The 26,007-nt window shown below is 43.5% G+C and overlaps 1 protein-coding gene across 4 annotated transcripts in view; it reads left to right on the top strand.

The window, feature by feature from the left end:
* The window catches only part of LOC115201189 (protein phosphatase 1B), a 31,360-nt gene extending 6,183 nt beyond the window's left edge, over nt 1-25,177 (top strand). Inside the window, exons 2-9 of one of the 4 annotated variants that reach the window (XM_029764596.1) lie at nt 7,945-8,439; nt 18,396-18,569; nt 18,693-18,866; nt 19,138-19,255; nt 19,491-19,602; nt 19,792-19,849; nt 20,374-21,256; nt 21,461-21,563. In XM_029764596.1, the coding sequence (XP_029620456.1) occupies nt 7,957-8,439; nt 18,396-18,569; nt 18,693-18,866; nt 19,138-19,255; nt 19,491-19,602; nt 19,792-19,849; nt 20,374-20,847 (1,593 nt within the window). In that variant the 5' untranslated portion in view covers nt 7,945-7,956 and the 3' untranslated portion in view covers nt 20,848-21,256; nt 21,461-21,563. Of the gene's footprint in view, nt 1-7,944; nt 8,440-18,395; nt 18,570-18,692; nt 18,867-19,137; nt 19,256-19,490; nt 19,607-19,791; nt 19,850-20,373; nt 21,257-21,460; nt 21,564-22,018 lie in introns of those variants that run through there. The other 3 variants (XM_029764597.1, XM_029764598.1, XM_029764599.1) reach the window with 3 other exon arrangements.
* Nucleotides 25,178-26,007: the final 830 nt, after the last annotated feature.

Genomic DNA, 26,007 nt, shown 5'->3' on the forward strand with positions numbered 1-26,007 from the left:
CTTCTGTCCCTCTCCTTGCCCCAGTAGTCACCCACGAAGCATCGTTACCTATTGCTTCACAAAAGCCACGGCCCTTGCATAGCAAAGGAAATTACCTCAAGTTTTCAGAGCGGGTGATGTCACAGATTTAAATGCTACTCGCGCGCACTGCTTACTTGTCAGCCATTTTACACCGGTTACATCTGCACCAAAATATTTTGGAACAAGACTTTGTATTTCTTATTGGACAGGTAACAATACTTGTTTCCTCCCCTGGTCCTGGAGAGCTACAGTTTCAGCAGGCTTTAGTTCCAGCCCAGCACTAACAGGCGTGATGTTAAACTAATCAATTCATCAAGATCTCTGTTAGCTATATCAGGTGTGCTGGGATGTAGATCTGAATGGACTGGATAGGTTTCCACCCATTCTGAGGGCAAGCTGAAGCAATTGTCTTAATGCTTACAAATCCAACCATCCTACCTAATGATTATCATACGTTTTTGTTACATTTATCCAATCTTTTTTGTTTAGGGGCTAGGTACTACGGTTTGAGGAGTTGATTTGGGACAGCCACGTCCGCTACTCTCATAGGATGCCACCTTTCCAACAAGTTAGTTAATCAAATGTCTGCACTGCTAGAGCTGCCCCGGTCAACTGTAAGTGCTGTTATTGTGAAGTGGAAACGTCTAGAAGCAAAAACGTCTCAGCCACGAAGTGGTAGGCCGCACAAGCTCACAGAACGGGACCGGTGAGTGCTGAAGCGCCTAGCTCATAAAAATCTCCTGTCCTCGGTTATAACACTCACTACCAAGTTCCAAACTGCTTCTGGAAGCAACGTCAGCTTAAGAACTGCCAAAGAACACAAGCCTAAGATCACCGTGCGCAGTGCCAAGTGTCAGCTGGGGTGGTGTAAAGCTCACCGCCATTGAACTCTGGAGCAGCGGGAACGCTTTCTCTGAAGTGATGAATCACGCTTCACCATCAGGTGGGGCTACCTGCCCCAATGCATAGTGACAACTGTAAAGTTTGGTAGAGGAGGAATAATGATCTGGGGCTGTTTTCATGGTTCGGGCTAGGCCCCTTAGTTCCAGTGAAGGGTAATCTTAACGCTACAGCATACAAAGACATTCTAGATGAATCTGTGCTTCAAACTTTGTTGCAACAGTTTGGGTTTCAGCATGACAATGCCTCTGTGCACAAAGCAAGCTCCATACAGAAATGGTTTGTTGAGAATGGTGTGGAAGAACTTGACTGGCCTGCACAGAGCCCTGACCTCAACCCCATCGAACACCTTTGGGATGAATCAGAATGCCGACTGCGAGCCAGGCCTAATAGCCCAACATCAGCGCCCGACCTCACTAATGCTCTTGTGTTTGAATTGAAGCAGGTCCCCGCAACAATGTTCCAACATCTAGTGGAAAGCCTTCCCAGAAGAGTGGAGGTTGTTATAGCAACAAACGGGGGGACCAACTCCATATTAATACCAATCATTTTGGAGTGAGATGTTCGACGAGCCGGTGTCCACATACTTTTGGTCATGTAGTGTAATTAGCACATGTTATCGCAGGTGCAGCGAAATGCTTATGTTTCTAGCGCCAACAGTGCAGTATATACCTACCAATACACACAAATCCCCCAAAATGCTTTAAGAAATATCAGAAAGAGCAATCTCCAGAAATGATCAAATGACAACCCTGTTTGTAAACTTTTAAATATCAATCTCAACTGTTTTTAATCTTTTCCAGTGATGAAGACATGACTTTCTCATGGTGGGGTATGCAAAAAGTCACTTTCTGAGCACTTATACAATGGGGAAATATTTATGGAAGGTTTTGATCAAATCAAAAGGGGTTCTGTCAAAAAATGATTGAATTCAAATAGGTTGTAATGTCACGTGCACAAGTACAGAGAAATTCCTTTCTTGCAAGCCTAATGGAATACTCTAAATGGATCTGTGAACAGTTGGAAAAGTGACGTATGTGTGTGACCACAGAGCTGTACTCTGCGCTCATTAGAGTTATGTAATCACTGGTCTCCACTTCCCTCTGCTGAGCCAGTGGTTCTTGACAACCATGTGTGGCTGTGGGAGATCTGAGACCTGGTTTCGGCTTGTGGTTTTAAGTTGGGCGACATCAGTTTCGAGGGTTGAGTGGTCGAGAGTCTGTGGTTTCGTCCCTGAGCTGGTGTGTATGTGTCGCAATAACACCTTTTTGTGTGTGTGTGTGTGTGTGTGTGGCACTCCATCCAAATGCCACAGGAGAATAAAGGGGATACTAAGAAGGAAGCTGGAGCTTTGTGATTCCCTGCCGTTTCAGGCTGGGCAATGTAACTAGTTCCTCCTCTCTAACGCATGCGCGCGCACACACTGCTCCCATTTTTTTGAGTGCCTGTGTGAGGTAGCTGAATGAAGCCTAGACTGCATGTTTGGTTGCTAGGCAACAGAAGTGAGTTTGTTTTATTTTAGAGTTGTACTGCCTAACATGACAGACCTTCTGTACAAACACACACACACACACACACATTGATATAGACCCAGTCGGTATTAGATAGAATATCGCTGCCTGCCTGTGGGGAAAACAAATCTGTGGTTACCTAGGTTACCCCATTGACTAGCAGCCAATTGAGTGAATGCTAGCTAGCTACCAACACGAACAAACAGACTGTACAGCTACAAGAAGTGAGTGGAGTTACAAACGGAATGTACTAAACAAGCTAAATGTCTTGCATGTGATGAAATGTTTTCCACACACATAGCTACGTGTAGCCTACTTGGACACCGTGTTCCCACGTTCCCACGCCTAATAGCCTGAAGCCACAGGGCTCTTCTCACAGGCTCTGTTTCCCTACCTGGGAGCATTATGAAGCAGAAGTCAGGATTTTTCACCTGGCTACATGTACAGTACCAGTCAAAAGTTTGGACACGCCTACTCATTCAAGGGTTTTTCTTTATTTTTACTATTCATTGTAGAATAATAGTGCAGACATCAAAACTATGAAATAATAACCATGAATAAAAAATAAAAAGGCTTGAATGAGTATGTGTCAACTTTTGACTGGCACTGTTCATTGAACAACACAGCAGCTTTTCGGCATGTTTTGTTGTTTCTCTATAACAAAACATGGACGTCGCAGTTGGCTCCTTTTTAAATGGGGCTCAATTGGAAATAATGTTTGTTTTATCCAATTTGTGGGCGTAGTTGGGGAATTCTTTATTACGTGGATATCGACTCTGAGTATAGGGACGAAGGGGTAGCCTAGTCTTAGAAGAGAGGGAGTGATGGGGGTACAGTAACCAATGTAGTGTTAGGGGGATTGTAGAGGATGAGAGGGCGTGATAGGGGGCTAGTAGAGGGACAGGGGGATAGTTGAGGGAGTGATGGGGAATAGGGGGCTAGTAGCGGGACAGGGGGATAGTTGAGGGAGTGATGGGGAATAGGGGGCTAGTAGAGGGACAGGGGGATAGTTGAGGGAGTGATGGGGAATAGGGGGCTAGTAGAGGGACAGGGGGATAGTTGAGGGAGTGATGGGGAATAGGGGGCTAGTAGAGGGACAGGGGGATAGTTGAGGGAGTGATGGGGAATAGGGGGCTAGTAGAGGGACAGGGGGATAGTTGAGGGAGTGATGGGGAATAGGGGGATAGTTGAGGGATAGAGGGAGTGGTAGGGGGCTAGTAGAGGGATAGGGGGCTAGTAGAAGGAGGGATAGGGGATAGTTGAGGGATAGAGGGAGTGATAGGGGGCTAGTAGAATGAGGGATAGGGGATAGAAGGAGGGATAGAGGGAGTGATAGGGGGCCAGTAGGAGTGATAGGGGGCCAGTAGCAGTGATAGGGGGCTAGTAGAAGGAGGAATAGGGGGATAGTTGAGGGCTAGTAGGAGTGATAGGGGGCTAGTAGAAGGAGTGATAGTTGAGGGCTAGAGGAGTGATGGGGGCTAGTAGAAGGAGTGATAGGGGTCTAGTAGAGGTATGAATGGGGTGTCTTCCCCACCTTGAGCCTGAAACCCAAACCACACACTATTAATAGACTGTGTTTTTACAGAGCATCATGGCTTGTGTGTTCCCCACTGGCTCTCACCCACCCACACACACACTCTCATTCTTCCGAGGCCAGCTGGGGAGTCATTCTTTGTGCCTACCAACCTTTTTTGGGCACATGCCTGTCGTGCCGGGTGTATATGTGCGCGCTCACGCGATTTAGGGCTGGTTGATTTGGCATAAATCATTATTATTATTTAAACTTAATATCTGTTTTATTTTTCTCTAAGCTTTGTTGCACCATTTTTAAAGGTCAATAGACTGCATTTTCAAGCAGCCAGCAATAATCTAATGAATTCAGGGCTTGTGTAATTATACCTAGGCTACATATAGGCCTTCCACAACCATAAGACCCACTAATAATTCTATCAAAATGGGTTTACCTGCATTTTTGTAATCACTGATCTGGCTTTCAAGTCTCTATGAAAATGCCCTTTTTGTTACATATTTAACCAGAACCATGCATAATTCACTAATAATGACCAACTTCTTATAGCAGGCATTATAGAAAATTAACACACATCTCATAAACAATCTCAAGCCCATGTTCTAGTGAGTAGCCAGCTAATCTTTATTTCAAGTTGAGTCAACTTGGATCTATATGCTAGCTAACAAGGCAAAACAGTTGAACTTTTATGAGCACACCCTCCTGTCTGACTCATGCTGTTTGAAATTTGAACAGCATGCTAGCCTGTCCACTTTGCTTAGATGTTGAAATCAATAAATGCATATTTTTATGTTCATTGCAAATGTATAAAACACAAACTAGAAAGCTAGCAAATAATGGCTATAATCCTGCTGGCGATACGTGGCACTGCACTGCCGCGCTCGACAAACTTACAATACTTTTTCCAGAATCGATGTTCATGGATACTCCAGTGTTAGTAGGGTCTGCTCTGCGCTAACATTCTCATCTATTACAATAAAATATCTCTGTTTCATGGTCCATATGACCTATTCTGTTGGACCAAACCTCAAATGCAAATACCGAGATGAAACGGCTTTTCAGAGAAGAAGTAGTGATCTTTTATCTCTGGTATGTGTGTGTATGTGTGTATGTATGTATGTGTGTATGTGTGTGTGTGTGTGTGAGAGTGTGTGAGAGTGTGTGAGAGTGTGTGAGAGTGTGTGAGAGTGTGTGAGAGTGTGTGAGAGTGTGTGAGAGTGTGTGAGAGTGTGTGAGAGTGTGTGAGAGTGTGTGAGAGTGTGAGAGAGTGTGAGAGAGTGTGAGAGAGTGTGAGAGAGTGTGAGAGAGTGTGAGAGAGTGAGAGAGAGTGAGAGAGAGTGAGAGAGAGTGAGAGAGAGTGAGAGAGAGTGAGAGAGAGTGAGAGAGAGTGAGAGAGAGTGAGAGAGAGAAGGAACAAACACACAGCACAGGACGAGCGAATGAGACGAGTCAAAAAATACATAAGTGCTCCATGAAAAACATATTTTTTTCTTGTGATACAGGCATTTGGAATTAGGTGCTGGAACATAAATTAGATTTAATGAAATTAATTCGATACAGTGCCTTCAGAAAGTGTTCATATCCACACATTTTGTTGTTACAGCCTGAATTTAAAATTAATGAAGTAGATTTTTTTTCTCACCCATCTATATACAATACCCAATAATGACAGTGAAAACATGTATTTTGTATATTTTGAAAATAAAATACTGAAATATCTATCTAATTTACAAGTATGCACACCCCTGAGTCAATACTTTGTAGAAGCATCTTTGGCAGCGATTTAGAGCTGTGAGTCTTTCTTGGTAAGTCTGTAAGAGCTTTCCACACCATGGATTGTGCATCATTTGCCCATTTTTATTATTTTCTAAATTCTTCACGTTCTGTGAAATTGGTTGTTGATCATTGCTAGACAACCATTTTCAGGTATTGCTATAGACTTTCAAGTAGATTTAAGTCAAAACTGTAACTCGGCCACTCTGGAACATTCACTGTCTTCTTGGTAAGTAACTCCAGTGTTGACTAGCTAGCGCCACATCTTTTTCTGTTGGGTTTTCGGCAGTTGGCATCCAACTTTCTGCTGTGTTACTACTGTACTAGAGTGCCCCTGCCTCCCACCTGTGTACAGGAGTCCTAGCATAAAAATTGACCATTGACCAGTATAAAGAGGGGTTCCTGCAGATGCAGGAATGCTCCGAATTGCAGTTCTCAGTTGCACCTTTCTCAAGCAGATCATGCAGGCCCAGTAGTGTGTAATTTAGGCCCGCAATTCCAGGTATTCAAGGCGTGTGGGCATTCCTGCTAGTACCCAGTGTTTGCTAATGCCTGCCGAACACCTGCCCTGGCCGTCGTTAACAGTACTACGGAAAAACAGTGCCCGGCAGGCAGGGGCAAAGTGCACGGTCTACCGGTGTGCTAGCTAGCTACGTGTCTTGCCTCCCGCCTGCTGTGTACCGGAGTTCTTGCACAGCGTGTACAAATGCCGCTCCACAGCCAGTGCTCTTCTTCCTTCGCTTGTAGTTGAGGTTTTCACTCTTAATCACACGTTTGTTTAAAAAAAAAAAAATATGTAAAACTACAAACATTTTATGTTTTTAAGTCTACAGCAATGCATAAACCATATCAGAAGACCACTCTTGAGGTCTCGGAACAATCAAACACATTTTGGGGGGAGTGTGTAGTTGCCCTTTCTATTCAATTGTGCCCCTACCAGGAGAATGTTAGGCTAGAGGTATTTTTGTACGATGTAGGCAACATGTAATGGCAGAATTCCCTGTGATTTGATACAAATCATGATATCATTCTGGGGGATAAAATGGCACCGGAAGAAATGGCAGCAGTTTTACGGGCGTCCAACCAATTGTGCTATTGTGGGGTTTTTTTCGCGTTATTTGTAACTTATTTTGTACATAATGTTTCTGCAACCGTATCTTATGTCAAAAAAGAGCTTCCGGATATCAGCACAGCGATCACTCACCTCGGATTAGACAAAGATTTTTTCTACAACAAAGACGACGCACAAGACATTCTCCAAACACCCCACAGGACCGACATCCCCGTTATTTGTGTGCCCCCCCAACCCCCCAAACCCTCTTTTCACGCTGCTGCTACTCTCTGTTTATAATATATGCATAGTCACTTAACTATACATTCATGTACATACTACCTCAATTGGGCCGGCCAACCAGTGCTCCTGCACATTGGCTAACCGGGCTATCTGCATTGTGTCCCACCACCCGCCAACCCCTCTTTTACGCTACTGCTACTCTCTGTTCATCATACATGCATAGTCACTTTAACCATATCTACATGTACATACTACCTCAATCAGCCTGACTAACCGGTGTCTGTATGTAGCCAAACTACTGTTATAGCCTCGCTACTGTATATAGCCTGTCTTTTTACTGTTTTATTTCTTTACCTACCTATTGTTCACCAAATACCTTTTTTGCACTATTGGTTAGGGCCTGTATGTAAGCATTTCACTTGTGTTCGGCGCACGTGACAAATAACCTTTGATTTGCCAGGTAGGGCCTACTTTGCAGTCGACATCTTAATTGGGAAGGTTTTGGGAAAGCAATTAGAAATTGTTATTCAAACAGCGCATAACTGAATTGTGTATTGCGAAGATTCAACCAAGACTTCAAACCCATTGTTGCATACCCAAATCGTGATGCTGATAATAATACAATAGTGAACCAAAAACTAACATGACCAGCTGAAAAACATTTGTGGCACCCTAGCCACCAATAAAACATTTGGCTTCACACTGCCAAGTCAAAGGGTTGCAAATGCGAGTGTTTTGATCAGTTTTGAGCCTGTAATACTGCAGCTTGTGAATTGCTTTGCCTACAATTGCTACCTAATGGACATGGTTAAAAGAGAAGTGTCAGGACCTCTTGAAGGGAACATTGGCCTATTGAAATAGGACTGCGTTGATAATGTAGCTTAATGTATGTTCTCTCTGTACTCCCCCTCTGTCAGCAGTTTGTAGGTATGGGGGCGTTCCTGGACAAACCTAAGACAGAGAAGCATACAGCCCATGGTGAGGGCAATGGGCTGCATTACGGCCTGAGCTCCATGCAGGGCTGGCGGGTGGAGATGGAGGATGCCCACACCGCCATGGTGGGCCTGCCCCACGGCCTCACCGACTGGTCCTTCTTCGCCGTCTACGACGGGCATGCCGGCTCCCGCGTTGCCAACTACTGCTCCGCCCACCTACTGGAGCACATCCTATCAGGGGGGGCGGAGTTCACCCCGGGGACTGGCTCAGTGGAAGGTGTAAAGGATGGGATCCGCACGGGCTTCCTGAAGATCGATGAATACATGCGCAGCTTCACGGACCTGCGACAAGGGCTGGACCGCAGCGGCTCCACGGCAGTGGGTGTGCTGCTAAGCCCCTTCCACCTCTACTTCATAAACTGTGGCGACTCCCGGGCCGTGTTGAGCCGAGATGGACGAGTTGGATTCTCTACACAGGTACAATATAATACACTAGATTAGGGATGCAAGCTATGATCCCTTACTGATGTCAGTCAGTCTAGATGAAGGGGAGGAGACTGGTTAAAGAAGGGCTTTTTAGCCTTGAGACAATTGAGACATGGATTGTGTATGCGTGCTATTAATGGGGAATGGGCGAAACAAAAGATTTGTGTCTTTGAACGGGGTATGGTAGTAGGTGCCAGGCGCACCGGTTTGTGTGTGTCAAGAATTGCAATGCTGTTGGTTTTTCATGCTCAACAGTTTCCCGTGTGTATGAAGAATGGTCCACCACCCAAAGGACATCCAGTCAACTTGACACAACTGCGGGAAGCATTGGAGTCAACATGGGCCGGCATCACTGTGGAATGCTTTTGACATCTTTTATAGTCCATTCCCTGATGAATTGAGGCTGTTCTGAGGGCCAAAGGGGATATAACTCAATATTAGGAAGGTGTTCCTACTGTTTTGTACACTCGGTGTATACATTTCCACACTGAGGTTGGAATAATACTGTGAAATTGTTAAAATTAGGATAATGCCTTTAGTGTGAGAGCTGTTTGAAAATACTGCCTGAAATTTCAGCCTGTTTTGGTGAGATGGAATGTGGAGTTTTGGCCTGCCTGGTGACATCACCAGCTGGTAAATTAGTTAACCTCTCTGGGGTATGTGGGACGCTAGCGTCCCACCCGCGGGACACACTATTCAACAGCCAGTGAAATAGCAGGGCGCCAAATTCAAAACAACAAAAATCTCATAATTCAAATTTCTCAAACATACAACTATTATATCCCATTTTAAAGATACCACTTCTCGTTAATCCAACCACATTGTCCGATTTCAAAAAGGCTTTACGGCGAAAGCATAACATTAGATTATGTTAGGACAGCGCCTAGACAAGAAAAACCACACAGCCATTTTCCAAGCAAGGAGAGGCGTCACAAAAACCAGAAATGCAGCTACAATTAATCACTAACCTTTGATGATCTTCATCAGATGGCACTCATAGGACTTCATGTTACACAATACATGTATGTTTTGCTCGATAAAGTTCATATTTATATCCAAAAACCCCATTTTACATTGGCGTGTAATGTTCAGAAATGTTTTGCCTCCCAAAACTTCCAGTGAATGAGCACATCAATTTACAGAAATATTCATCATAAACGTTGATAAAATATTCAACTGTTATTCAAAGAATTTTTGATGAACTTCTCCTTAATGCAACCGCTGTGTCAGATTTAAAAAAAGCTTTACAGCAAAAGCACACTTTGCAATAATCTGAGTACGGCGCTCAGTCACAAAACCAAACCCGCCATTTTGTGGAGTCAACAAAACTCAGAAATAGCATTATAAATATTCACTTACCTTTGATGATCTTCATCGGAATGCAGTCCCAGGAATCCCAGTTCCACAATAAATGTTCATTTGTTTCGGTAAAGTCCATCCTTTATGTCAAAATACCTCCATTTTGTTTGCGCGTTCAGTCGAGTAATCCAAATCCACTGTGCTCGCGCAGTGAGTTCAGACAAAGTCAAAAAAGTTATATTACAGTTCGTAGAAACATGTCAAACGATGTATAGAATCAACCTTTAGGATGTTTTTATCATAAATCTTCCATAATATTCCAACCGGACGATTCCTTTGTCTTCAAAAATGAAAAGGAACACACCTAACTCTCACGGGAGCGCGCGAGATTGAGCTCATGTCATTTTCTCAGTCATCTGACTCCATATGCTCTTATTCTCTCCCCATTCACAGTAGAATGTTCTAAAGACTGTTGTTCTAAAGACTGTTGACATCTAGTGGAAGCCTTAGGAAGTGCAAAATGACCCCACAGACACTGTATATTGGATAGGGAATCGCTTGAAAAACTACAAACCTCAGATTTCCACACCTCCTGGTTGGATTTTTTCTCAGGTTTTTGCCTGCCATATGAGTTCTGTTATACTCACAGACATCATTCAAACAGTTTTAGAAACTTCAGAGTGTTTTCTATCCAACTCTACTAATAATATGCATATCTTAGCTTCTGGTACTGAGTAGCAGGCCGTTTACTCTGGGCACCTTCTTCATCCGGACGTCAAAATACTGCCCCCTACCCAAGAGAGGTTAATTGACCAATAAGATCCCCAAACCTCTTCCAATGAAAGGTCATTTTCAGTTTCCCCTACCCACTCAGACCACTCCCACACAGTCCTAGCTAAGTTCTTGCTTGAAAAATTGCTCATGGCTAATAAGATTTTAACAATTTTAAGTGGAAACAGTCACAGTAATGTACTTCATCTGGGATCTTGGGACTACATAAGGTTCTATTTGTATGTTGGTCAAAATGTAGTTATTGACAATGACAGCCTTGTTCTGTTCAATCAGGGCATAACATTAACTTTTTTGGTCCACCAGACAGACAGATTTTTTTACCAGCCAAAAGTATTTTTTGACTAAAATGACACTAACAAAAGAGAAAAAAAATGGATGAGCATGCTTTGTAATGTTTCTAAAATAATACATGTTTTACAATTTTATTTCATTTCATTTTTTGTGACCTGAGTCTTTTAATCAAAATATCACAGATTAGACAAACGTTTTCACCTGCCCCTTTAAGTGTGGGAGGTTACCGAGGTTTCGCAACTCGTCATGTTTGTGCCTGTGGAATTGAGAATCTGACTAGTATCCGCGTTGCTTCTCTTCCCTAGCAGTTGAAACTCAAACGTAGAAAGACAACCCAGCTTGTGAAAAAAACAATTTAAATAGCCAAGGAACACAAGGACAAAGCCTCACTTCAGTAGACTTTAGTTTCAAGTAAATTAGACCAACTTTTATTCCTGTGCACAGCACTTTTAAAAAAAAATATATCTTTCACCCAGCTCTTCACATGCACACAGCCCCCAGCCAGGCAGTGTTGCAGCGCGAGGTGGAATAGTCTACATAGGATTCGTAGTTCTTTGACTTTGTGAGATTAATTTACTAGCTTATGAATCTAAACAGCATGAATAAATGCTAATGCAGCATTTATTTTACTTTAAATGGGATCATACTTTTTTTATTCAGAAATGTGAGTGAAATGATTGTACTGTGGCAATAGACATCTTACCCGCTAATGCATGTGGTGGCGGGTGTTAGGCCCTAAAATTATGTTCAATGTTCTCTGCCTATATAGTACTCTAAATATCCCAATTCATGTTATGTTCAAAAGAATGCAAGATAAAAAAAAATTGCTGACTTCATTCAAACAAATGGGGGTTCTCAACTTTAAAGCCAATTATCTCTGGATCATAAGGTCCCAAACTCATTGTTATCCGGAAATTATTTTGATATTGAGGTAAAAACGTCTGCATTGGACCTTTTTTTTAAAGAGTTTAATTGTAACGTGACAAGCCTATCGTCTCACAGCCAAGAGGCTATACATTGCCTTCAGAAAGTATTCATACTCCTTACTTATTCCAAATGTTACAGCTTGAATAAAACAACACAATACCCCATAATGACAAAGTGAAAACATGATTGAATTTTTTGAAAATGTATTGATAATGAAATACAGAAATGATCTAATTTACTTAAGTATTCTCACCCCCGAGTCAAGACTTTGTATTGACCAGGTTTTCCTCTAGGTTTTTGCCGGTGCTTAGCTCCATTACATTTCTTGTTTATCCTGAAAAACTGCCCAGTCCTTAACAATTACAAGCAAACATTGGGTTGCTATTTTAACTTGAAATGCACAAAGTCCTGTACTCTGACACTTAATCCACAGATAAAAGGGTAAACCCAGTTTGTTTCTAGTAATCTATCCTCCTTCAGGATTCTTCTTTGGAGTTTATTTGGCGGTTGGCAACCAACTTTAATGTGCATTACCACCACCAACTGGACTAGAGTGTGGCCCTCAGTTCATCTTTCAATCACCCCCGTGGGAATATTCTCCTCAAAACCAATGAGATGGGATAGATGGGAATTGCAGCGCGTCAAGCGTCCCAAATAGAACCAAGTTTAATTTTAGCGCCTGACTACACAGACACGCGCGAGCAGTGTGGGAGAAATGATTGAATAACATGTATGTGTACATTTATTTTGCAACACAAGCGGTGTGGCCAGCATCTTACTTTAGAGCCTTATTGCAAACAGGATGGATGTTTGGAATGTATTATGTACAGGCTTCCTTGTTTTCACTCTGTCAGTTAGGTTAGTATTGTGGAGTAACTACCATGTTGTTGATCCATCCTCAGTTTTCTCCTATCATGATTTTCATTGCCCTCATGGTGAAGTCGCTGAGTGGTTTTCCTTCCTTTCTGACAACTCAGTTAGAAGGACCCCTGTATCATTGTCGTGACTGGGTGTATTGATACACCATACAAAGTGTAATTAATAACTTCACCATGCTCAGAGGAATATTCAGTGTCTCCTTTAAAAATGTAAAATGCATTGATCTAGCAATAGGTGCTCTTTGCGAGGCATTGGAAAACCTCCCTGGTATCTGTTTGAAATGCATTGCTGGACAGAGGGACCTTAACAGATAAATGTGTGTGTGGGCTACAGAGATGATGCAGTCATGGTAAACACTATTATTAACTCCCCAGAGTCGATTGACGCACCGGTGCGTTCATCTAAGTTACATGACCAAAAAATCCCCATCAAAATCAGTTTAAGCTAGAGATCTGTTTTTTTGCATTGGATGCATCTCTATCTACTGCATCCGCCAGTGTCGCACTTCCGCATTTACGGTGGAAGGTGACAGAGCTAGAGCGGTGTTTGTCACACCATGAGACATCTGAAAATCGGTCTCCTAACCAAATTGTTTGTAGCGTCCTAAGGGGGAGCCTCTCACAAACACGATGGTGTTCTGCGTTTTGCTCCATGACCCCCACAAGTGTCACGTGACTCGTCTGAAGGTAACCGATACCAGTAAAAAAAGGGTTAAATATGTATTATTGTTTTTTTTTTTTTTATATCTCCTAGATTTAGGACAGACAAGTGTCTGTCAAACATTCAAACATTTGGCCAAAAGCAATTGGCTGGAAAACACTGTTCTCAAAAGCGCACCTGATGTGACTGAGATTAAAATCTCTGTTAGAAATGTAGAAAGAGGTGAGATCTAAAGATGCAACAATTAAGATTGGTTGCTAATATGATTATTATTGTGCCTTTAGCTTCTGGAAGAGAATTGAAAACCAGTAGAACAAGAGATAAGTGCTGGTTTCAATGGCATATGAGGAAGTATTTATAAAATAATTCCCTCAAAGTTTATATGGTTGGCTTTTGGTAGATTTACTTTGAAGCAAGGTTCATAAGGTCAAATTTACAGTTTAAAAAAACCCCGAGTACAGTGCATTTGGAAAGTATTCAGACCCTTTAACTTTTTCCACATTACGTTACAGCTAAAATTGATTAAATCGTTTTTTCCCCCTCATCAAGCTACACACGTATTACGAATAAAAAAATATCATATTTACATAAGTATTCAGACCTTTTACTCAGTACTTTGTTTACGCTACAAGCTTGGCACACCTGTAATTGGGGAGTTTCTATCATTCTCTTAAGATCCTCTCAAGCTCTGTCAGGTTGGATGGGGAGCGTCGCTGCACAGCTATTTTCACATCTCTCCAGAGACTTGATTCCAAGTCTCTGAATATCAAGGATATTCAGAGACTTGTCCCGAAGTCACTACTGTGTTGCCTTGGCTATGTGCTTTAGGGTCATTGTCCTGTTGGAAGGGGAACCTTCGCCGCAGTCTCAGGTCCTGCGCGCTCTGGAGCATGTTTTTCTTCAAGGATCTCTCTGTACTCCGGTCATCTTTCCCTCGATCCTGTCTCCCAGTCCCTGCCGCTGAAAAACATCCCCACAGCATGATTCTGCCACCACCATGCTTCACAATAGGGATGATACCAGGTTTCCTCCAGGTGTGACACTTGGCATTCAGGCCAAAGAGTTCAATCTTGGTTTCATCAGACCAGAAATCTTGTTTCTCATAGTCTGTGAGTTTTTCAGGTGCCTTTTGGTGGAGTGCTGCAGAGATGGTTGACCTTCTGGAAGGCTCTCCCATCTCCACAGAGGAACTCTGGAGCTTTGTCAGAGTGACCATCGGGTTCTTGGTCACCTCCATGACCAAGGCCCTTCTCCCCCGATTGCTCAGTTTGGCCGAGCAGTCAGCTCTAGGAAGTGTGTTGGTAGTTCCAAACTTCTTCCATTTAAGAATGATGGAGGCCACTGTGTTCTTGGGGACCTTTTAATGCTGCATAAATGTTCTTGTACCCTTCCCAAGATCTGTGCCTTGACACAATCCTGTCTCGGATCTCTACGGACAATTCCTTCGATCTCATGGCTTGGCTTTTGCTCTGACATGCACTGTCAACTGTGGGACCTTATGTGCCTTTCCAAATCATGTCCAATCAATTGAATTTACCACAGGTGGACTCGAATCAAGTTATAGAAACATCAAGGATGATCAATGGAAACAGGATGCACCTGAGTTCAATTTCAAGTCTCATAGCAAAGGGTCTGAATACTGATGTAAATAAGCTTTTTCTGTTTTTGTATTTTTAAAAGTTGTAAAAAATTTTTTTTAAAGTCTATACCTTTTTTCGCTTTGTCACTATGGGGTATTGTGTAGAAATTAGGAAAAAAAATGTATTTAATCAATTTTAGAATAAGGCTGTAACGTAACAAAATGTAGAAATAGCCGAGAGGTCTGAATACTTTCCGAATGCACTGTAAACTGCCTCCAGCGCAGATTGAAAGGGAGTGGGTGACTCACTGATCCTACCGTATCACGCAGTGCGGACTCAAATAGCGAGTTGAGGATGTTTCCAACGGTCCCTTTTTAACCATGGGCCACTCCGCTTGTAAAACAGTGCAGTTGCTTTAATATAAGGAGGGAAGAAAAATACGTGTAGCAATAGAAAGCTGTTTTAATAGGCTGGTGGCCAACATTATTTTCACTCAAATTGCATTTAGAATCGTTGTGCAACGACTGGGTTTATGAGATTACATGTTTCACTTCAAGCAGCAACCAGCTTGCCCGACAGGTGATATTCCGCTCAAACTAAGCTCTGTATACGTTGCTTGTGTGATAAATAAGATATATTATTTTGTTAATACACACCGGCCAATTTCATTCCACGAAATTGTGCTTATTGGTCTATAGGTGAATTTGCATAATCGGTCAACTGTGTTTTGGCGGCTAACCGAATTTAACGATTAACGTCTCTGCACTGGATATACACTGGTCAATATGCAGTGCCTTGCAGAAGTATTCATCAAGGCACTTTGTTCACATTTTATTGTGTTACAAAGTAGGATTACAATGGGTTTGTTTTTGTCAACAATATACACAAAATACTCTTGTCCAAGTGGAAGATTTTTTTTTTTTTTTATGAATAAAAAATGTCAACTAAAATAGTCATTTCATAAGTGTTCGGCCCCTTTGTTTAGACAAACCTAAATTAGTTCAGGAGTCAAATGACCAAATCACAAAAGTTACGTGTACTCTGGCAACGCTCTAACCACTAGGCTACCTGCCGCCCCGTATGGAACGAGGCACTAAAGTAATAATGCAACAAAACATGGCAAAGGAATAAACTTTTTGGCCTAAATGCAAAGCCCTACGTTTGGGTCAAATCCAATACAATACATTACTAAGCAACTGCCTCCTTATTTTCAAGCATGATGGTGGCTGCATCATGGAATCGGTATGCTTGACATCAGTAAATACTGGGGAGTTTTTCAGGACAGAAAGAAAGAAATGGGATAGGGCTAAGCACAGGCAAAATCCAAGAGCATAACCTGCCTCAGTCTGCTTTACACCAGACACTGGGAGAGGAATTCACCTTTCAGCATTACAATAACCTTCACAAGGCCAAATCTACAATGAAGTTGCTTCCCAAGAAGACAGTGAATATTCCTAAGTGGCCAAGTTACAGTTTTGACTTAAATCTGCTTGAAATACTATGGGAAGACTTGGAAATTGCTGTCTAGCCATGATCCCCAACATCTTGGCAGAGTTTGAAGACAGCTGTAATTGCTGCCCACAGTGTTTCTAACATGTATGAACTCAGGGAGCTGAATACTTATGCAACAACTATTTTATTTATTACATTTTTATTAATAATTTTTTATATATATATATATATAATATATATGAGTCAATAAAACTCGTTTTTCAACCACTCCACAAATTTCTTGTTAACAAACTATAGTTTTGGCAAGTCGGTTAGGACATCTAGTTTGTGCATGACACAAGTAATTTATCCATCAATTGTTTACAGACAGATTATTTCACTTATAATTCACTATCAAAATTCCACTTGGTCAGAAGTTTACATACACTTTAAACAGCTTGGAAAATTCCAGAAAATGATGTCATGGCTTTAGAAGCTTCTGATAGGCTAATTTACATAATTTGAGCCAATTGGAGGTGTACCTGTGGATGTATTTCAAGGCCTACCTTCAGGAAGAGTGTTGGTAGTTCCAAACTTCTTCCATTTAAGAATGATGGAGGCCACTGTGTTCTTGGGGACCTTTTTAATGCTGCATAAATGTTTTTGTTCTGCTTGACATCATGGGAAAAAAATTTGGAAATCAGCCAAGACCTCAGAAAAAATAATTGACCTTGTGAAGATGCTGGAGGAAACCGGTACAAAAGTATCCATATCCACAGTAAAACGAGTCCTATATCGACATAACCTGAAAGGCTGCTCAGCAAGGAAGAAGCCACTGCTCCAAACCTTCATTAAAAAAGCCAGACAACGGTCTGCAACTGCACATGGGGATAAAGATTGTACTTTTTGGAGAAATGTCCTCTGGTCTGATGAAAGAAAAATATTATTGTTTGGCCATAATGACCATCGTTATGTTTGGAGGAAAAAGGGGGAGGCTTGCAAGCCGAAGAACACCATCCCAACTGTGAAGCACAGGGTGACAGCATCGTTGTGGGGGTGCTTTGCTGCCGGAGTGACTGGTGCACTTCACAAAATAGATGGCATCGTGAGCAAGGAAAATTATGTGGATATATTGAAGCAACATCTCAAGACATCAGTCAGGAAGTTAAAGCTTGGTCGCAAATGGGTCTTCCAAATGGACAATGACCCCAAGCATACTTCCAAAGTTGTGGCAAAATGGCTTAAGGACAACAAAGTCAAGGTATTGGAGTGGCCATCACAAAGCCCTGACCTCAAGCCTATAGAAAATCTGTGAGCAGAACTGGAAAGGTGTGTGTGAGCAAGGAGGCCTACAAACCTGACTCAGTTACTCCAGCTCAGTCAGGAGGAATAGGCCAAAATTTACCCAACTTATTCTGGGAAGCCTGTTTGAAGGCTACCTGAAATGTTTGACCCAAGTGAAACAATTTAAAGGCAATGCTACCAAATACTAATTGAGTGTATGTAAACTTCTGACCCACTGGGAATGTGATGAAAGAAATAAAAGCTGAAATAAATCATTCTCTCTACTATTATTCTGACATTTCACATTCTTCAAATAAAGTGGTGATCCTAACTGACCTAAGACAGGGACTTTTTACTAGGATTAAATGTCAGGAATTGTGAAAGACTGAGTTTAAATGTATTTGGCTAAGGTGTATGTAAACTTCCGAATTCAACTGTATTATTTATATATATATATATATATCTTGTGTAGATTGATAAATCCACATTTATCCCACTTTGTAACTCAAAATGTTAAGTCCAGGGGGTCTGAAATACGTTTGCAAGGTGTTATTTTTGAAAGGGGGGATGGGGAGAGAGAGAGGGAGGGAGGAAGGAAGGTTGGGAGACTGGTGCATTCTACTCAGGTACAATATACTGAGTGAGAGGGAGGGAGTGATGGAGAGAGACAGCAGGGGATCAGTTTGAGCTTGGCAAGATGCATGATCTCTGACCCTGATCATGTAATGAGTAGTTATTTAGAATGCAAGGTCATTTTGTAGATCAGCAGCCTGTATCTCAAACGCTTTCTATTTCTCACTGCAGGACCACAAGCCGTGCAACCCCAGAGAGAAGGAGCGTATCCAGAATGCAGGGGGGTCAGTGATGATCCAGAGGGTCAACGGTTCCCTGGCTGTGTCCAGAGCCCTGGGGGACTATGACTACAAGTGTGTGGATGGGAAGGGTCCCACAGAACAACTGGTCAGCCCAGAGCCAGAGGTTTGTTTGTGTATTTAAAATGCCTTTATTACTGTGCACAGCTTATAGTAAACTCTAGGTCTTTCTCCTACTTGAGGCGTGTGTGATCTCTCCAGCTGAGGTGTGTGTGTGTTCCTCCCACAGGTGTGTGTGTTGGAGCGTGCTGCGGAGGGGGATGAGTTTGTGGTGCTGGCGTGCGACGGCATCTGGGACGTGATGTCCAACGAGGAGCTGTGCGACTTCGTCAGGTCCCGACTACAAGTGTTTGACGACCTGGAAAGAGTCTGTACTGCCGTGGTGGACACCTGTCTGCACAAGGTACATACACACTCTAACTAACCCACACTCTAACTAACCCACACTCTAACTAACCCACACTCTAACTAACCCACACTCTAACTAACCCACACTCTAACTAACCCACACTCTAACTAACCCACACTCTAACTAACCCACACTCTAACTAACCCACACTCTAACTAACCCACACTCTAACTAACCCACACTCTAACTAACCCACACTCTAACTAACCCACACTCTAACTAACCCACACTCTAAGCCTCGGTCTCTGTATGTGTGTCTTTCCAGGGCAGCAGAGACAACATGAGTGTGGTGTTGGTGACTTTACCGGGAGCTCCCAAGGTGTCTGAGGAAGCCCTGAAGAGAGAGGAGGACCTGGACAAATACCTGGAGACGCGTGTAGAGGGTGAGAGCACACACACATACACCCCTATCCTTTCTAAGAGCTTGGACACACTACGCCGACGAACGGCTAATAGCAGCGAGAAGCTGTCGCCGCTGTGCGTTACAGTGACCACCTGCTGGGTGTCGACAAGCAGTGGCTCTTTCAACGTGGATATGACGGCCAATATTCTGGTCAGAGGCAGCTGTCCATCTTTTATTCTGTTGCGTTTCCACTCCAACCCTGTGTCTGTCTCTAGATTTGCTGGGTGGCTGTGGAGAGGAGGGGGTTCCTGACCTGGTGTCTGTTCTGAGGAACATCGCCTCTGAGAACATCCCCAACCTTCCGCCTGGAGGAGGCCTGGCCTGCAAGTAAATACTACACACACTGAAGACAACTGCTTTATTGCCCATTTTCTTTTCAGATCACTAAAATGTCTCCCCCTTTCTTTCTTCATGAAAGTATGAGAGACTGTAATGATTTATTGATCCAACTTCTCAATCAAGCTTCACACAAGCTCACAAATAAGAATGTCTAATTGTGTGTGTGGGGGGGGTCAGGCGCAGTGTGATCGAGGCGGTGTACAGCAGGCTGAACCCACAAAGAGAAGAGGAAGGGGTGAGTAACTCTTCTTTGACCGCTCACCCCTGACCTCCCACTTCCACAATGACCCCACTCCAGCCCAGTCACAACAGCAGCACTCTTCTGGCGTGTGAATGGGCTTCGAGGACCGTCAAAATACCAAACATGATCAAAATTGAATATTTCATCTAGAGTCAAGACTTGGTTTCACATCACATGAATACTGCTCCCTGATGTTCCTTCCTACCGTGTCCCAACCTTTTATCACACAAAAGTCCGGGACGTCTTTTGAACATGAACTATTTGGCCTAGTCTAGTCTGTGTTTATTGTGTTGTGTTTGGGGTGTTGGGAGTTGTAGTGGGGAACGGGAAGGCACTGTTGTATTCTCCTCTCCCTCACTGGACAAAGACAATGTCACTACGGGTAGCTGGCCACAGGGGTAGGGGTAGTATGGTGTGAGACAGTGTGTGTGCCTGTGTGTGTGTGTTTGACGCTGGTGTGTGTCTGACACTAGCTTGTGTGTGTGTGTGTGTGTGTGGCGTGGTGTTGCCCCGGCCAGGCCTGTGCTGGAGGTGGAGGAGAGGAGGAGAGTGAGGAGGGAGGAGGCAGCAGTACGGCGACCAACCTCTTGGAGGCGCTGCGTCAGTTCCGCCTGCACCACCGGGGACAGTATCGCTCGGTGCTGGAGGAAGCCCTGGCAGTCTACCGTCTGCCTGGGGAGAACACAGCCGACACGGGGGAGGAATCCTCCTCCTTTACCGCTGACGACCTCCCTGATTCCCCCCGGCCCTCACCCCCCTCTCCCCCTCCCTCACCCGTCGTCATCGAGACGCCCTCATCCCCGGAGGCAGAGAAAAGCAAAGACACGCCCTCTCCAGACATCAACCAACAACCACCTCCGGCTGCAGACATCAACCAATCAGAACCTCCAGCGGTAGACACTGACCACCAACCTGAACCTCCGGCGGCAGACCTCGTCCCACTATATCCTCCAGCTGCTGAGCTTCGCCAACCAGATCCTCCCCCCTCCTAATTCACCTCTGATCTCTGTTGTTGTTGTTGACCCATCCCCCCCCTCCCCAATCGAGTCTAGTCCATGCGTGCTCTCACAGCGTCTAGTCCATCCGTGCTCTCACAGACGCCATAATGGGTAGATATATAAAGATGAGTGGTCTAAGTCAATGGGCCGATCATGTCTGGACCTCTACCTGACTGAGAGAGAGAAGACCTACTGGACTGTCCATATAAAAACACAAGTTCCCATAAACCACCTATACCTGTTCTCACAGTACCCACACACGCACAACACACTCACTCTCTGTGTGTCGGTCTTTGCCTGTCTGTCTGCCTGTCTGTCTGTCTGCCTGTTTCTGTCTGCCTGCGTGTCTCTCTGTCCGTCCGAGAGAGAGACTGGTCTTAGCAGCCAGCTGAGGTGTGTGTGTGTTTGGTAGAATTTGTTATGGTGTGTGTCCACTACAGTACTGTAACTACTTCAAAATTCTGGAACAGTATACAAAGTTCTAAAAAGTTCTAAATACCAAAGTAAAAAAGTGTGTGTGTGTCGTTGTATTTCTAAAGACTGAGTTGTATTTCTCTCTGATGAATGGTGGCACTTACTGTATGCAACAAGACACAATATGATAAAGGTGTGTGTGTGTGTGTGTGTGTGTGTGGGCTGAATCTGTTCCATACAGCAATATGTGAATGAATAAAATAATCAATAAAAGTTATTTGAATGAGTAATAATACTAAGATCTGTCCATCTCTGATTTGGTTTGTCTCTTGACTGTCAGATTTGGTCAGTGTCTGACTGTTATGGGGTATGATCACTGTTTCCTGTGAACATTACATTGTGGGCCTGATTGCTCTTCATGTCCTGTCAGTGCACAGTGAATTCCTACTACATGGCACCATGGCATATATAGCATCATCTGCAAATGTTTAATTCTTGACAAAAAGCCTATTACATAGGCTGTAGGCTAGTGTAAGTATTGGGACACAGCCGGTCTTTCAGTAGGACACCATCAGGTGAGTCCAAGATCGACTCATCCCACAGATTGACCCACATACCAACCCCTCACATTCTCAGCTCCTGATCCACTTGCACACCCGCTTTTTAACATCAATACGTTAATAACGTCAGTTTTATATTGTATGTACTATGGCGCCTCAAACTTTTCTCTCTCTCGTTCTCTCTATCTCAGTGTGATCTGGAGGACCCCTGGTAGTCGTGGTAACTGCGACCCTGGTCTCCTCCTGTGATTGGTCTAGCCACCCAGAGGGAGAGTTGCCTCCTCCCACGTGCCCAGTGGACGACGTGTGTGTGTGTGCGTGTGAGGATGAACACACCCACACACACATTCTGCTTTTCCTCGGGAGGAGTGTGTTTTTGGAGGTGTGGCGGTTGTTTTAAGGACTGCTGAAGCGTCTGGATGGTAGAAGTTTTTTACCATCCAGGTTTTCTGGTGTTTTATTTTTGTTGTTGTTGTTGACATTGATCACCTGACTACACATGGACATGAGGACCTGGGGTAGATTTATATATATATATATATGTGTGTGTGTGAGAGAGAGAGAGAGAAAGGATGTTTGGAGGTGGGGATTGGGACCCAGACTGGTTCAATCTGGTACTTGTCTTGGACTCTGTGCTGCCTGAAAACCCCAACCGCCCGAACACACACACACACACACACACACACACACACCCTAAAACCTTACACGCATTTGCAGGGCGTGGTGTGTATCTCTCTCTCTCTCTCTCTCTCTCTCTCTCTCTCTCACACACAGAGGGTCCATGTGCTACATGTTGCCGGTTATACAACCCCCCCATCCCTCACAACCCTCTCTGCTCCATGCCACAGCTACTGAACAGGTATTGGTTAAAACTAATCCCACCTGACCCCCTATGTGCCACGCCACAGCTACAGGGTGGGTATTGGTTCAAACTGATCCCACCTGACCGCCTCTGATTGGTTCCTCCTGATGGATGGAGATTTCTGATCATTTTTATTTTCTGTTTGCTGTCGGATAAACGGAGAAGAGCGGTAAAAAGGAGTGGGAGAGGAGTGCTGAATCCCAAACCAGTCCCTTCCACTCGCTCCAATGCCCTCGATTTGGGCATTCATGTGAGCCCGCGTCCCATAGCTGAGGCAGTGAAAATATTGAGGGGTTTAGGTCTAATTAGTCTCTCCGATAGACACTTCAACCTGGCTTCACAGCAAAGGGGTGTGTGTTGGAATACTACGAAGTGCAATGTCATAAATAACATTGAAAAGTCGTGTTTAATGATAAGGCACTTGCATTTATTTTGTGGAGCAGTGAAATACATCCCAAATGAAATGTTTAGCTGTTAGTGTGGTTTAAATCTCGTTAAACAATGGGGAATTTCTCAATTTTAATTACATGTCCATTTTTATTTAATTTATGAACTTTAAATGAATCGTTCAAGTCAAGACTTTGTCCCGAAGTTGGTCGGGGTTATTGATTTGACATACTGTAAATCAGTTTTGTCAGGAAGTGTGACAAAGGAGTGAGTACCGAGAGAGTTGCTAGAGGCGAGGGACTGGTTTGGGATTTGGCAGAGGACTACAGCGTTTTCTGTTCTCTCTGGTAGGGGTGGGCTCACAATGGTGGACTCTGGGCGTGGTGGGGTTCTGTGTGATGTCGTCGTTCTGTGTCACCAGCTGGACTGAGGGAGGGATCAGGGGTTAGGGTAGAGTTTCTCAAACTCTGTCCTGGGGACCCCAAGGAGTGCAAGTTTAAATGTTTTGCCCTAACACTACACAGCTGATTCAAGCAATCAAAGCTTGATGATGAGTTCATTATATAAACCAGTGGTGTATGGGCAAAAAAACGAAACGTGGACCGAGTTTGGAAAACACTGGGTTAGGGTGTCACGGTTGGGCCTGCTGCATCAAAAACAGACCGTTCCTGGACCTCACCTACTCCCCTCCGCTCTCCTGATCAAAGAGGATCAATAGTTAACCTGATCACTTTGATCAGAAACAGACATCTGGACCCCACTGTCTCACCTATTCCACTCTGCTCTACCCACCTGAGTAAAGCAGGATCAATAGTTAACCTTGGCCTGGTTTCCCAAAAGCATCTTAAGGCTAAGCTCATTAGAAACGTCGTAGGGAGCGTTGGTAAATCCCTGAGCCGTGTCCCAAAACCATTGTTATTAACGTTGCACTTGAAGATGCTCGTAATCTAACACCTGCATTAGATCACCTCAGAACAGCTGAGTTAGATGGGTTTTTTCCCTCCCACGTCACTTTATACACAGATCTCCGCTAAACATAATCACATGGTTTATCAGTCTCTGCGACCACCGACAACTTCAGAACAAAGTTGACTACAAATACAAAGTTGCCAATGTCTTTGCCATTGAAACAGTGGGAAGCGCCATATAAAAATATGCTTCTACTGTACTGTAGGATGCTGTCTGTAATTTGTATCAGTATATTTCATGACGTGTAGCCTAACAAATCAGTGATATAGTGCATTTGTTATTGGGTAAGCATTCAAAAATAAGCCGCCTCAATATTTGCAGCTGTAGGTGGTAATATCTCTAGTAGCTGATCCGTCGTCAGTTTTGTGAAATAATGATAATGTAAAGGAAAGATCTGAATGGAGGAAGCTGATCCGAGAGCAGCACTCCCTTTCGATCCTATCAGTATCAACACATGCTCCAACGAGGCACTCAGTTCTCTACGCGTGGTGTTTTTTGGAAACGCGTGTTATATCTTCGGCGGTTGTAGGAAATATGCATCGTTAAAACACTTGTAAGCCTAAGGTCCATCGCTATCGTGAAACCGGGCCCAGATCACATTGAGCAACATTCACGCATAGCTGTTGATTTTTTACCGAGTATTACGAAAGCTAAAGTTGAATTCAAACCAGTCTCCGTAAACTAGGAAATATGGAGTTGTTTTAAGAATATTTAGGAGCTTTAGCTAAGTCTTTGATCCTGCTTTGTGACATCACCCCTGGTTGGCTGCCAGAAGCTCTACTCCATAATGTGGTGTCATCATAGACTGCAGGGCAACTTCCTGGCTACGGAAAGCACCATCACAATTCAAATTTGCCAAAACTGACACTTGACTCTTCCCAATGTGATCAGTCTTCTTGGCAGATAAAAATGTTGCGGTTGTCTGTAAAGCAGAGTGCCGCTCCATTTGTGTATGATGTCATATTGTGGAGTGTACCTTTTTTTTTAACCCAGGTAGAGCCCCAGTGTTAATCCTGTGTACCTGGTTCAGACTACATCGGTAATGTTTGTATTTGCTGTTGTTTGATTGCACTCACATTTGATTACAGAAAGCGTCTATATATGAAATAAAATACCTGCCAAGGACCAGTGGTCAGTGTCTGGATTGTGTATACATGTTTCTGTGTCTGCCTTAGCGTATGAAAGTGGGCACCCTCTTTGCTTATTTCAAACACAAGTCCATTCCATTTAAATCCACGAGGGACGGTGAATGAGTGTACACTTCAGGGAGAATCAGACTGCAGCCCCTCTCCCTCTTTCCCCTCATACCGTTGTCTAATCCCCCTCTATCGGTCTCTCATCACGTCATCATAATGTCCAATCACAATCATTTTCTCAATCTGAGCTTGATTAAGACGTGAGTGTTAGGGGTCATAGGTGTGTGTTTTAATTTGGTGATGGGTTACTTCTATTGATGACTGCTTTTATACATCCTCCTTTCAATGTATCTGCTTCTCATGAACACAGGTACAGTGCATTCGGAAAGTATTCAGACCACTTGACTATTTCCATATTTTTTTATGTTACATCCTTATTCTAAAATGGATTAAAACAATATATCCTCATCAGTCTACACACAATACCCCACAATGACAAAGCTAAAACAGGTTTTTAGAAATGTTAGCAAACTGAAATATCACATTTACATAAGTATTCAGACCCTTTACTCAATACTTTGTTGAAGCACCTTTGGCAGTGATTATAGCCTCGAGTCTTCTTGGATATGACGCTACAAGCTTGGCACACCTGTATTTGGGGAGTTTCTCCCATTCTTCTCTGCAGATCCTCTCAAGCTCTGTCAGGTTGGATGGGGAGCGTCACTGCACATACATTTTCAGGTCTCTCCAGAGATGTTCCAACGGGTTCAAGTCAGGGCTCTGGCTGGGCCACTCGACATTCAGAGACTTGTCCCAAAGCCACTCC

This window comes from Salmo trutta, chromosome 10 (assembly GCF_901001165.1).
Source record: "Salmo trutta chromosome 10, fSalTru1.1, whole genome shotgun sequence".
NCBI classification, from domain to species: Eukaryota; Metazoa; Chordata; class Actinopteri; order Salmoniformes; family Salmonidae; genus Salmo; species Salmo trutta.